The 13,506-nt window shown below is 37.7% G+C and overlaps 2 protein-coding genes across 2 annotated transcripts; both read left to right on the top strand.

Moving 5' to 3' along the window:
- Positions 1-6,264: 6,264 nt before the first annotated feature.
- Positions 6,265-8,366, top strand: LOC144076296 (red-sensitive opsin). Its single transcript, XM_077604021.1, has 6 exons — positions 6,265-6,426; positions 6,845-7,141; positions 7,218-7,386; positions 7,452-7,617; positions 7,688-7,927; positions 7,995-8,366. Exons 1-6 carry the CDS (start codon positions 6,327-6,329, stop codon positions 8,091-8,093), a joined length of 1,071 nt encoding a protein of 356 aa, XP_077460147.1. The 5' UTR covers positions 6,265-6,326; the 3' UTR covers positions 8,094-8,366.
- A 351-nt stretch (positions 8,367-8,717) lies between these two features.
- Positions 8,718-13,464, top strand: gnl3l (G protein nucleolar 3 like). The gene is made up of 15 exons (XM_077602105.1): positions 8,718-8,730; positions 8,823-8,866; positions 9,021-9,128; positions 9,227-9,343; positions 10,051-10,134; positions 10,213-10,348; positions 10,441-10,544; positions 10,912-11,056; positions 11,847-11,934; positions 12,133-12,310; positions 12,411-12,553; positions 12,634-12,770; positions 12,833-12,990; positions 13,129-13,303; positions 13,380-13,464. The coding sequence occupies exons 1-15, from the start codon at positions 8,718-8,720 to the stop codon at positions 13,445-13,447; spliced, it is 1,698 nt and encodes a 565-aa protein (XP_077458231.1). The 3' UTR covers positions 13,448-13,464.
- The last annotated feature ends 42 nt before the right edge of the window (positions 13,465-13,506 follow it).

Here is a 13,506-nt window from a genome sequence, read left to right as displayed (position 1 = left end):
CAATTTTTGGACAATAAACTATATACTACATTTTCCACTTTGAACCACTTTATGGATTTTTACTGCCGTAAAATATCAACATGGAAACCCACTAATGCAGCTTTTATATGAACAAATTTGGTGGTTTCAGCTTATAGTTAGCTCCACTTTATAGTCTCAAAACGATGGTCATTGTTCATTTTGACAATTCAGGCTAATGTTTGTAAACGTGTTTTCATTACCAACACGACCAGAGGGCTTGGATAAGTAAAGTTACCTCCTTTTTTCTTCTTCCTTCAGAAGCAAAAATCTTGCAGATTGCCCAGGCGGAATCAGCTTCCACCCAGAAAGCAGAAAAAGTGGTGACGTAGATGGTTGCCATGATTGTACCGGACTTCCTGGTGTGCGGGTGCCATGGGACACCTTTTGACCCGAGGCTTGCCACTATATACCCTCCTGTATTTCCAAAGCCTCAACCATCTACAATCAATTTATCTACTACATATTTCTCAACAAACAGTTTTTTTGACTCTCACTTCCACTACAGTCCTTTACATAGTACATACCTGTCAACCTCTGCCGATAACTGCCCTTATAAATGATTATGATTCCCCTTACAAACCCCCAAAAAACCTTACACTCGTACGGTGTTTGTAAGGTTTTTTGGGGGTTTGTAAGGGGAATCATAATCATTTATAAGGGCAGTTATCGGCAGAGGTTGACAGGTATGATAGTAACAATGTTTTGGTGGACATTCATCAATAAACAGAAAACAAAAAATAATGTTTTGTTATGTATTTGCATAACAAATGTACATTTGGGCTAGGTATGTTTTTTTTTCTTCAAAAGCATATAAAGATGGTCATGTTCTTTCTGTCCTTCAGTTTCGCTTGTGTGGGAAGATGATCCTGGGGATGAGTGAAGGCCATAACGATAAATCATCAGCACGTTAATCAACCACGGAAGTCTCCAAAATTGGTCCTGCTTAAACTGTATGAAGGTGAATTGGAGATTACCTGCACAGTAGTAATCATTTGGAGTGAGTTTTCTAAAATATTAAAAAAATGAAAAAAAATGGATTGAATTGTGAAAAGCACTGGAGAGTTAGGATTTGGGGGATTCTTATTTTCTTACAATATTGCAAGGAATTGTTGTTCATGAAGAAAAGATACATGTATCAAAACAGGGACATTATATTTAAAAATTAAATCCTATTTGCTGTTTTTTATTAGACTTTTTTTTAATAGTTCATACCTAGTGTAGTCAGATTAAAATATTTAGGAGCCAAACGAGTTGCATATTATCCATTAAATTAGCAGCTTTATATTAAATCAGATTCCAAAAATAATCTTTTTATTTAATAAAATATTTGCCCACACAGAAGAATAATTACAACCTTTAATTTATACTCCAATAATCTATACTCCAAAATATATATATCTATATAATCTATATATATCTATATCTATATAATCTATACTCCAAAATATGCTGTACATATTTAAAGCTGTTTTATTATATTGTGCATATATTTTAAATGCAGACTTTTAAGCAACAAAAAAACAAAAGTCAAGTTCGAAGTTAAACTTTAAAATTGAAATTTTCCTTATTTGTCTTACAGTCTAGTCTAAGTTTAGGTTGATTTAAATATCCTATATTCTTTTACCTTTAGTTCTATATGAAGTCTACTAGTCCTCATTTTGCTCTATAATTTTAGCTTTAATGCATGGATACCACTTCTAGTTTGGGTTTTTCTTGCAGTCTCCTCCTTTTGAAAGCAAAATCTTTCCTTCCACACTTTGGACTATGTTTGCAGTATGTAAAATACATTAGTGTGACTATGTAAAACCATAATAAATATTACAAGTATCTGTGATGTGACATAAAACAGAGCAAGTACCTGCCAATTACTTCTGTTGTAGTGGTAGCGTAGTACCTTTTAACAGTAGATGGTCATGTTTTGCAGTGCATTTCCTGCTTTATTGAGGAATTTCATAATCCAAAGAGGGTCTGGCCATTGGCTGCTAACGGAGATTAATGAATAAAAAGAGAAACCCAAAAATCACAACATCTAAGCAGTAAAATATTTGTATGTATTTCCCCCATACTTCTTGACGTGAAAATTATATGTTATATTTATATATAAATTCATCCAGCTGTACATACTTTATTTACTGTATGTGCAGATACGCACAGCATCAGTGCTCATGAACCTCTAGATGGCATCATATTTTCTTATAGACACAAGGAATTCTCATCTACATTAGTACAGTATGTAAGCTAAATTAACATCAAAACTAAAACTACAACAAAATCCTTAATACTTTTCCATTCTTGATCGCCATTTTAAGCCATAATCAAACCGCCCATAAAAAATGAGCATTTACTCACCAATTCAGCACCTTACAAAGCAAAATAATTTTAAAATTAAAACAAAAAATAAGACATTGTCCTCAAAAAACAGGTTAAAATGTATAGTTTACACTTTATAGCCTAGTCTTTTGCAGGTAATATTACCTGATGTCAAATGAACATGTGACCACTGGAAAAGGTTGGTACTGTTCACTTCACACCAGTGTAAAATTACAGCATCTAATTGTGGAAAAGATGTTTTTTTCAAAAGTAAATGAGGTCATTGCCGGTCATGAAGAGTCTTGAGTCTTGTCGGTCATCGGGAGCAAATCTGAGTTCTGCGAGTAGTGAACTTTTACTGAATGGGAATAGTTCAGAACTAGCGGAATTCCAGACTTGCCCTCGAAATATCAGAGTTCACTTGTCAATTCTACTTTGGATGGAAAGCAACGGTTAATTTTCAAGATAAAAAAAGAACATGCAGCAAGTCATGTAGATATGATTTGAAGAAGAAAAAAAAAGATTAAAATCTTCACACCACCTGAAATGTATCCATCTTGATAAATGTGAAGTCCTCACCCTCCAATAAGCACCATCAAGTATACCAGCTTGGCCAAAAGTGAACATCTGAAAAACACATAATTACCGGATTAATGAGCCATGCCCGTGTTCTAGTTAACCTCGGATTGAAATTGTCATTCCGGAGGGATTATATTGTCAATCCTAATTACACTTTGTTAATCGCCTCTGTGGAAGGACCTGAGTTGTCCGTATAATCTGCTTTAGTCACTTTGGGCGTAAGAACTGCATTTCAATAGGTCACCCAGATATTTCTTGAAGATGCAACCAAGACCACCTACCCATAATCTGGCAGAACAAATGTCATCTGAAAATAAATGTAGCTCAAAAATATTTATTTGGGGGGAAATTTATTACCATCTGGACATCCTCAACGAACTTGGTTTTAATGTCAATCAGACATTCCAGATTAAATGAACATTCAAAATGTTATAACAGTAGTATAGAATAAGAGGCAAATTCAGCCATGTCAAATTGTGAAATTTGCTGTCTTTCATTCCAATTAAAACAGGCAAAAAATACATAGAAAAGCGCAATGTTTTTCATTTTAAATTGAAACTGGATTTTTTTATATACCTGAAATGCTTACATTTTTTTCTGGAGTTCTGAAAGGCCTTGGAGTGATTCTTGCATCACAAAGATAGGATAGTGAATACATACATTAAGAATGAAAAGAAAAGAAAATGTGCACATCCAAATGTGTAAAAACATTTGAATGGAAACGGCAATCACTTCTGCCACTACAACTACAGACTGATTACATGTTCAAAACAGCTTGACCGAGATTTAAGACTTGTTAGGTACTGACCTATGAAGAAGAAAAGCATCATCCGGCTCGATTCGGATTTAAGTTAAAGGCGTTAACTGGAATAACAAGCTGGTCAAGGAACCATTGAACACTTCTTTGTCCATACACAAATGATAATTAATGTTTTCTTCACGGTAAAAAGTTTTGCAGATGACTTTGGTTTTATTCTAGCTATCTCGAGGAAACCCCCTGCCTTGCGTACAATGTAATAACTAGAAATCTTCTGGTTACGACGCCCTCGACCTACGACGTTTCGACTTCATGACACCTGTCCATCGTCCAACATTTAGTCCCTAGCAACATCATTTCTGTTCAGCGACTGCATAGACGAGAGTATCTTTGCCTTTTTCGACTTCCCTTTTCCACTTTATGGCCCCCAAAAAAGAAGATGTTTTTTTTAGGTCCAGCCATGAGAAAAACTGCAGTCAAACTAGTAGACGTTTGTGTTTCTGTGGTCAAACCCTAAAATTAACGCACCTGCATTATCCATGTTATGTTTCAATAAATGTATTCAAAACCCAAACCAGTCCTCACGGGCCAGGCTGTGGATTCAGTTTTTTCTTCCAACCGATGCAGCAAAAACAGTTTAACCAATTCACTTTCCACATAAAAAAGCAGCACTTGAGTGCAATCACACAATGTTTACATTTGGAAGACGCCAGATTGGTGGAAAAAAAAAGTCTTGTTTTATTGGAATTAAATCCTGCACATGGAAAAATATACTTTAGACATACAAATTGGTTGACCATTGTAATTTCAAATGAAAATAAAGTCACCTGATCTTAAAAAACATTCCATCGTAACGTGTGCTGTCACGTGCCATGACCAGTGGGGTTTGGGATACGTCACTAGCGTAGGAACGTAACTCGTTCATAACTCGAGCCTATCCAGTGTTTTTTATGCTTATGCTATGGCAAGGCATGGTAGAACGAATTGTGGGTAAGTACTAATTGAAATCCTGCTGAGGAACCAAATATCTGGGCGCGCAAACAAATCATGCTAAGCACCTTTACTCTGCCCTTTCCATGAGGACAGTGACGTGAGTGTTCAGGATCAAAAGGTGTTGGACAATCCTGCTTTGACGTGAACTCTCTTGTGAGCGTGATTAAAACGTGGTTATCTTCCTTCCATCATTTAGCCAGACAGTAAGAGGAGGCCACTCATTTCATGTGTCGGGTGTGGATATACAACATAGACAAGGTAGTCATAAAAAACACAAAGGACACTTAAGTTATTTTTTTAAATAGCTACCTGGTCCTGGGTAGCTAGGATTGTATCTTGTGTTAATATACTGAAAGGTGATATATCTCGGTGGCCCGGTCCGGCGGGGAGAGTGGTTAGCGTGTCAGCCTCACAGTGGGGGACCTGGGTTCAAATCCAGATCGGTCCACCAGTGTGGAGTTTGCATGTTCTCCCCGGGCCTGTGTGGGTTTTCTCCGGGTACTCCAGTTTCTTCCCACATTCCAAAGACATGCACGATAGACTGATTGGACACTGTAAATTACCCCTATGTATGAGGATGGTTGTTTGTCTCCTTGTACCCTGCGATTGGCTGACCACCAATTCAGGGTGTCCTCCGCCTCTGGCCCAAAGACAGGTGGGCTAGGCTCCATCACCCCCCAAGGTGAGGATAAAGCGGTTCAGAAAATGAGATGAGATGACGTGATGTATCTCAATACTAGGTTCCCCATCACAACTTACAAATAATATTTGGGTACTTATTGGTTCCAGACACATATCTTATTCTCCCTACTTACCTGTTATGTCCTCGGTAAGAGTAGATAGCGACAGTACTTGTATTAGGTAGCAAATGTACAGTATTTAATTATGTTTTTTGTATCACCATTCTTTCTGTTTGACTGTATGTTTTCTCTTTCCCTCAAAATCCCTCAGTTGTTTTGATTGAATAGACAACAAAATATACACAACCATAATGGGAGTAGTACATTCCATGTGGAACTGCAAGGCCAATAGAGACACTGAGATTCCCATCCTCAATTTCTAAGGATCTGAACAAGACAGCTGCAATTGGCTGACCACCAATTCAGGGTGTCCCCTGTCTGGTTAGTTGGGATAGGCTCCAGCACCCCCCATGACCCATGTGAGGATAAGCGATTCAGAAAACGAATTAATGCTTGATTGAATCAACAAGACAGGCTAAAGAAAGAAAGAGAGACAAAAATAATAGCTCATTGGCTAATGACATGTTTCATTGGTAGATAAAAAGGCTTTGTTTTTTTCTTAGCAGAAATTAAACCTTAGTTCCAAAGTCAAAAGTCTATCTGGATGTCTTACTGCTGCCTCAGATTTGTGTTTATAGCTATTGAGCTCATAACATATATGTCTATCCATTGAACTGCAACATCAGTGACTGGACGGAAATCTGATTTTTAACAAGATTGTTATGGCTTTTGGTGTCTTAATCCAATTAGTGGTGGATTTAATTACAGCTAAAGTTTGTTGGCACCCGGATTGCGACAAAGCGCCACCCAACGGCTATAATTTGATTTCAATTTACTAATCCTATCAGAGGTTCTGAAGCAAAAGTATAAAAGCTGAAGTCAAGTACAAGTTGCGAGAAAGGGCAATTGCTCCTCATGCTATAATAATGGCAGAGGCCTGGGATAAACCATACTTTGCTGCCAGGCGGTACCAAGAGACTACAAGAGGTTCTGCATTTTCCTATACAAACAGCAACAATACCAGAGGTACAGAATTTTTTCTTATTATTTTTATTTCATCATTTTTTTTAATCAATCCTATACTTTCAATTATTGTATTTGTTCAATTAAAATAAGAAGAACGGAGAAGCAGAAAATTGACCGTGAAATGATTACGCAATTTTTAAAATGAAATATTTAGGGCTGACATTTAGTCTTTTATAGAAATGAATTTCAGATATTTTATTCTGTTCAGCTTGACTTTAATATAATTGAATATGCATGGAAGAACAAGGAAATCTGAAAAAAAATATGAATGTTAAAAATAGCTTTATTTCTGATGACAGATATCTTATTGCTAAATATAAGATCTGCCAAGCTCTTCTGAACCGGTTAACATGAAAAATTGTGATACACCTGTCATCATTTTTGTTGTTGTTTGCTTTCTTTTTTTGTAATTCCACAGATCCTTTTGAAGGTCCCAATTACCACATCGCCCCTCGATGGGTTTACAATGTTTCAACACTTTGGATGTTTATTGTGGTTGTTTTATCGGTTTTCACAAATGGACTCGTCTTGGTGGCGACGGCGAAATTCAAGAAACTGCGTCACCCTCTCAATTGGATTCTGGTCAATCTTGCCATTGCTGATCTTGGAGAAACCGTTTTTGCCAGCACTATCAGTGTTTGTAACCAATTTTTTGGTTATTTTATTCTGGGACACCCAATGTGCGTATTTGAGGGTTTCACTGTCTCCACTTGCGGTAAGTCCTAAGACAGGAAATTTTGAAATGCGAAAAAGTTCAATTGCATTCATTGGGAATACTTCTCATTTCAAAGGTATCACCGCTCTCTGGTCCCTAACTGTCATCTCCTGGGAGAGATGGATAGTTGTATGCAAACCATTTGGAAATGTTAAATTTGATAGCAAATGGGCTACAGGTGGAATTGTGTTCTCCTGGGTCTGGTCCGCCGCATGGTGTGCTCCCCCAATCTTTGGATGGAGTAGGTATGATGTCAATACGTTACCGCTGGTTGATCAGGGACAAAAGAAACCAATATTTGTCGTTTCAGGTACTGGCCTCATGGTTTGAAAACATCTTGCGGCCCTGATGTATTCAGTGGAAGTGATGACCCTGGCGTTCTGTCCTATATGATTGTTCTGATGATCACTTGTTGCATCATCCCACTGGCCATCATTGTGCTGTGCTACTTTGCAGTGTGGTGGGCCATCCGAACTGTGAGTTTGTGGAACGAACGGCATGGTAGTTTACAGCCTGAGTCTAACAGCGTCCACTCGTCTGTCGCAGGTTGCCATGCAGCAGAAGGAATCGGAGTCCACGCAGAAAGCAGAGAGAGAAGTATCCAGGATGGTGGTGGTCATGATCTTTGCATACATTTTTTGCTGGGGCCCGTACACCTTTTTCGCCTGCTTTGCCGCGGCAAATCCCGGTTATGCTTTTCATCCTCTTGCTGCAGCGATGCCGGCATACTTTGCCAAAAGTGCAACTATCTACAACCCAGTCATCTACGTTTTTATGAATCGACAGGTAATGAGCAACTTGTTCTGACTTAAAATGAAAGTTTCTAACAAATCCTTTACCACACTTTTATCAGTTTCGGACGTGCATCATGCAGCTCTTTGGCAAAGAAGTAGATGATGGCTCGGAAGTATCCACGTCGAAGACAGAGGTCTCCTCTGTGGCTCCTGCATAAAGTCCTTACCGGGTGAAGATTTGGGAATCAACATAATTTGTACACTGATGTTTATTATTTATTTTTGCTTACAAATGATGTCTAGGAAAACTAGGTTTCTGGCAAATGAAAAATAAAATAAAAAATGCAGCAAATCTATGATTTTCTTTATCGTACAACACGGGTGGTTGGAGTGGTAAAGCTCTCATATTAGATTTTTCTGAAGTTGCGCTCATAAACTAATAAATATATCTTTTTAAAAGTACTGATTAAATAAACAAAACAACAACGGCACATTGCAGGACTGTTATTGAGCTTTGTTTAAAATGTACCTAAAATGTCAATTTATGAAACCTTTATTTTCTGTGGCCTGAAAACATTTGAGATTTACAAGTGACAATTTCAAAAAAAATTGCTTGTCTGTGTAATTTCACTACTTTTGAAAAAGTTGATATCAGTTTGGGAAAATTCATTTCACGTTTAGTATTACGAGAAAGGTAGTGTGAGTCCGCCGGAAATGCAAAGTATCCCATAAACACTTAGAACACCTTTTTCCCTTTTATATTGAAACTCCGGAAGTTACGCACAATTTTCTGCGCATGCTCATAGCGTGGCTGCACACGTGAACTCTGCCAGGCTAGAGCTATGTCCAAATCAAGTAGGTAACACTTTAGCTTTAGACTTTAGTTACGAAAATCAACCGAAAACGATCAAGTTCATTTAGTCATGTAATTGATGTGTATTTCACAGAACAAAAACGAGCTAAACGCCTTGGATTTTTGGGCAAAAGTAAGGTAAGTGCTATTTTGACGTGTGGTGTGTCACTCCTTTCTGTACCAATCACAATTTTCGCAAATTCATTTGATACCGGTGTTTTAGTGTCACCCAAGCGATTTTCGGAGTCTTTAAGATATAATTTATCACATTTTGCATCTTCCCTATAAACAGAGTAAAGATGGGAAAAATGCAGATTCTCTTAGGGGGACGAGTTCTAAAGAACAATCATCTTTGCAATATGGCAAAGAAAGAAAGTCAGAAGAAATCCGAAAGCAACGTGTAAGTACAAATCTTCCAGCTCAAACAAGGGGTGAAACCAATATTTTCCTGCTACGTATAAAACATAATATAATATTCGTTTGATTGAACCCCTCAAGCTTGAAGAGTTCCAAGAGAAGCAGAAGATCTCCAGAGAACAACAGCTGATGAAGAGGAGGAACTTGCAAAGCTTTCAAATTGACATCCTGCAAAGGCAAAGAGAGTTTGAACAGAGGGTAAACACTTTGAATTCTTAAAGACCACAATGTAATATTTACCGTGTTTACTCGCATACAAACAAACCGCCTCCGTGTATAAGCCACACCCTTAAAATTGTTGAATTTTACAATTTCTCTCGTATAAGCCGCCCACTGATTCACAATTTACACCTCCATATTCATGGTTTTAATAGGGAGTACAAATATGTTACTTTCAAGGGAAAATCTTTTCTGAGATACTGTATGAATCAAAAGCACATGATTAGGGTCAATATCATAAGAAGTAAATATGCTCGTCTTTGTAAATGCAAAATATCAAATTATTCAATCAAGGCTGATATTTTAACGCTCGACTGCAAGACCTTCGATTAGGCTTAACAACTATTGGTTGAGTGAGCGGTGGCAAGCAGAAGTGAGGTTTTTTTTCACCTTTTATGCAAAATACGTTTTTTCTTCTTCTTGAATTTCATTCATAGACGTCAAAATACATTTTGTTTAGCGTTTTATCAGTTTTCTTTTCTCTATTTTGAAATAAATGACCGTATCGGCCTTATTGTCTTGTGTCATGGCATAATGGCATTTCGTCTTTGTCACCTTGCAGTTTCGTGCATAGTCTTTTTATTCGCATGTAAGCCGTACCCTCGATTCAGTCATCCTTTTTTTTGTCCAACTAATGCGGCTTAAATGCGAGTAAATACGGTATTTATATTTCCTTTTGTTCACAGGAAACTGAGATGCAGAGTTTGGAAAAGCATGCAAACTTTGAAAATGAGAATTCAAGAAAAGCTTATTACAGAGAATTTAAGAAGGTAAACAATCATTCAATTGCGCATTAGCGTCTTAGTCGAATCATAATTCTTTTGAATGTTTAAATTCCTATCTTGAAGGTAGTAGAAGCTGCAGATGTCATCTTAGAAGTTTTAGATGCACGTGACCCAATTGGTTGCAGATGCCCTCAGGTTGAGCAGGCAGTAATTCAAAGTGGAACTAACAAAAAGATTGTTTTGGTGCTCAATAAAATTGGTAGGTTCAACTACATGTAATTAGAGAGTTAACAGTGAAGTTTAAAATTATCAGGTAACATCTTGTCTGAACTATTATTGTTATTTTTGCAGATTTAGTGGCAAAAGAAATTGTGGAGAAGTGGATTAAATATCTAAGGAATGAGTTTCCCACAGTGGCTTTCAAGGCATCTACTCAACAGCAGTCTAAAAACTTGGTAAATCTATTTGTGTATTTTTTTAATAAATGTTATTAAATTGTCAATTTTTATGAAAGCGATTAATTTGACACATTGTTCACATATTTTCCCGCAAGTATTGAGTTGATAAAGCCATGAATGATTTCTACGATGTACCTTCTGAGATCAATTACGTTTATCAATACCCTTGTTTTTCCCTATGGCAAAAAACAAATGTATTGCCTTTTCTCCCTAGAAAATAAATTCTGTTGATACCACCTCGTTTTTAGTGGCAATAAATCCTCATATTCTAGAAAGGTTTGCGCCCTTGTAACTGACACATTCTATTCGATGCCTTTGTGTTGCATTGTAGATTGACAGTCGTTTTGCCTTATGACATTGACAGAAACGCAGTAAGGTGTCAGTGACTCAAGCCAGCACAGAGCTCCTGAGCACCAGTGCTTGCATTGGGGCAGATTGCTTGATGAAGCTACTGGGTAACTACTGCCGCAACCTTGACATAAAGACGGCCATCACTGTTGGTGTCGTAGGTAAGCACACATGATCTTCAAATGTAGCAGGGTGACGTTAACATTAGAGCTGCACGGTGTTGTGGGGGGAAAAACTGACCTTACGACATTTGGGAGTTTTGAGATAGTGGAAATTGAAGATTTTCCAACTGATGACTTCAGTGGCTCTGTTTGAGAAGACTTTGGTTGGGTCAACATTGATAGGTTCACCCTTTAGGCATTCCCAAATGCACGCACAAATAAAACAGACATCTGACTCATAACCGGGGTCTTGCAAGAGAGAATTTATCCTCACGCGGCTTCGGACAAGATCATTCTCCTGATCGATGCCCCTCTTGCTTATTTATCACATAAGATTTTACAACAGGCACCACAGAAGTCAAAACAATTGAGTCCTCTGGATCCGAGGAAGCGGTATCACCACCTGGTGCGAAGTCGAAGTCAAAACAATTGAGTCCTCCGTATCTTCGGTGTGAACGACCGTGTGAGAGGTTGATGGTCCTCAAAAACATTCTTCTTCATTGCCAGCAAATATATACTAATAATAATCAGCAAAGCATTCTTCATTGCAAGCAAATAATGTAATGTATACTAATTATCCTAAGTAAAGCAAAGCGTTTTTCATTGCAAGCAAATATATAATAATGTAATCAGCAAATAATAATCCTAACAATCATGACCACATTTTGTTTATATAATACCTTATAATCTAGGCTAAGGGGGTAATATTTGAATAAGAAGAGAGATGTTGATGTTTTATTTTTATTTTTTTGTTCCTTGGATTGTGTTTTTATTTGTTTATTTATTTTAGGTTTTCCTAATGTTGGAAAGAGCAGTTTGATCAACAGTTTGAAACGTGCGAGAGCATGCAATGTTGGGGCCACACCCGGTGTTACCAAGTGAGTCATTCAAAAATAGATATTTTAATTTATTACACGGAAAGTAGATGATAAACGTTCAGACAGACTGTCCGTGTTTTTATTTCGTCTATGAGTGGTTCAGTCAAATGCGCATGAAGACCAGTCCAGATGCAAAATTGTATTGATTGTAAAACTGCATTGCTTTGTTTTTAATTGTGACTTTATTGACACATTTAGATGCCTTCAAGAAGTTCATTTGGACAAACACATTAAGCTTCTCGATTGTCCTGGCATTGTCATGGCAACGTCGACAACAGATGCTGCTATGATTCTCCGTAATTGTGTCAAAATTGAACAGCTGGTTGATCCACTCCCTCCCGTCGAAGCTATCCTCCGACGTTGCAACAAGGCACAAGTATGTTTGAAAATTCTTTCATTTGCAATCTGATGAAAATGTTAGTATTAAACAGTAATAGATGTACACCAGACTTGACATATTTCGTTGGATTTTCCAGATCCTCCAACACTACGGCATAACTGACTTCCACACCGCTTTGGAGTTCTTGGCGTTGCTTGCGAGGCGTCAGGGTAAATTGAAGAAGGGTGGGTTACCTGACACTGACAAAGCAGCAAAAAGCGTATTAATGGACTGGACTGGGTGGGTCAAATGTTTGGTTTTTGACACCATAAAACTTTTAGGCTATACAAGTGTTAATTATTAATTCCAGTGTTCTTCAGGGGAAGAATCACCTATTTCACACACCCCCCTGAGACGCACACACTTCCTACGCATGTCAGCGCTGAGATTGTAACAGAGATGGGCAAAGCTTTTGACTGGGATGAACTTGAAAAGGGAAATCAGGAAGTTCTTGCAGGTAACATACTCTTTTGATTTCTTCTGGAGGGTCATGAATTAAATTTCAATGTTCTGTTTTAGAATCATCTTCTGATGTTCAAATGGGATTCTGCATCGCAAACATGGGAATGACAAATGGCAACCAAGATCAAACTTCTCTCTACGAAATCGAAGAGTCGGTGTGGGAGACAGATTTAAAAAATGAAGCTGAATCCATGGAGGATGGTCAGGATCCAGAGGTGAAAATCTTTATAGTCGTCGAAATTCTGCATGTGTCAAACTCATAAAGGATTCCATTTGATTGGGCCTTTATTTACATGTCAGTTTCGTAATAATAAACTTTGCCAAATTAACGCTATCCCTTTTTAATGTAACAGTTTGGACCAATGACTGTGGAGATAAAATCTCAGAAATTAAAGAGTGCCTTGCCTGAAACTGAACCTGCACAGAAGGCTCCAGATTTGAAGGACATTTTTAAAGTTGATCCTTTACTACAAGGCCAAGCACTGCTGGCTGCCGGAAAGAAGCGGAAGAAGAAACAAAAAAGAGCTGGTTTGTGTCTTAACTTCCACAGCTATTATTTTCTGCACCAATACCTAACATCATCTATTTTCTATTCCCTCTGCAGACAAACTTTCTACCAAACTCTCAGACACTCTGATGTCTGCAATGGATTTTTCATTTTGTGACAGCTGATTAAAGGAGATTGTATACTTGTGTGTGTTTTTCTGGGCTCTGTGGCAATTAGAACACGT

This window comes from Stigmatopora argus, chromosome 6 (genome assembly GCF_051989625.1).
Source record: "Stigmatopora argus isolate UIUO_Sarg chromosome 6, RoL_Sarg_1.0, whole genome shotgun sequence".
NCBI lineage: Eukaryota > Metazoa > Chordata > Actinopteri > Syngnathiformes > Syngnathidae > Stigmatopora > Stigmatopora argus.
This window is presented reverse-complemented; position numbering and strand designations above follow the sequence as displayed.

Bases quoted from the DNA above. Each gene is read 5' to 3' on its own strand.
- gnl3l (XM_077602105.1), top strand. The intron at 9,129-9,226 runs GTAAGTACAAAT...GAACCCCTCAAG, and splicing joins AAGAAATCCGAAAGCAACGT to CTTGAAGAGTTCCAAGAGAA. The intron at 9,344-10,050 runs GTAAACACTTTG...TTTTGTTCACAG, and splicing joins AAAGAGAGTTTGAACAGAGG to GAAACTGAGATGCAGAGTTT.
- LOC144076296 (XM_077604021.1), top strand. From the start codon at position 6,327: ATGGCAGAGGCCTGGGATAAACCATACTTTGCTGCCAGGCGGTACCAA. The intron at 7,618-7,687 runs GTGAGTTTGTGG...CGTCTGTCGCAG, and splicing joins TGTGGTGGGCCATCCGAACT to GTTGCCATGCAGCAGAAGGA. The intron at 7,928-7,994 runs GTAATGAGCAAC...CACTTTTATCAG, and splicing joins ACGTTTTTATGAATCGACAG to TTTCGGACGTGCATCATGCA.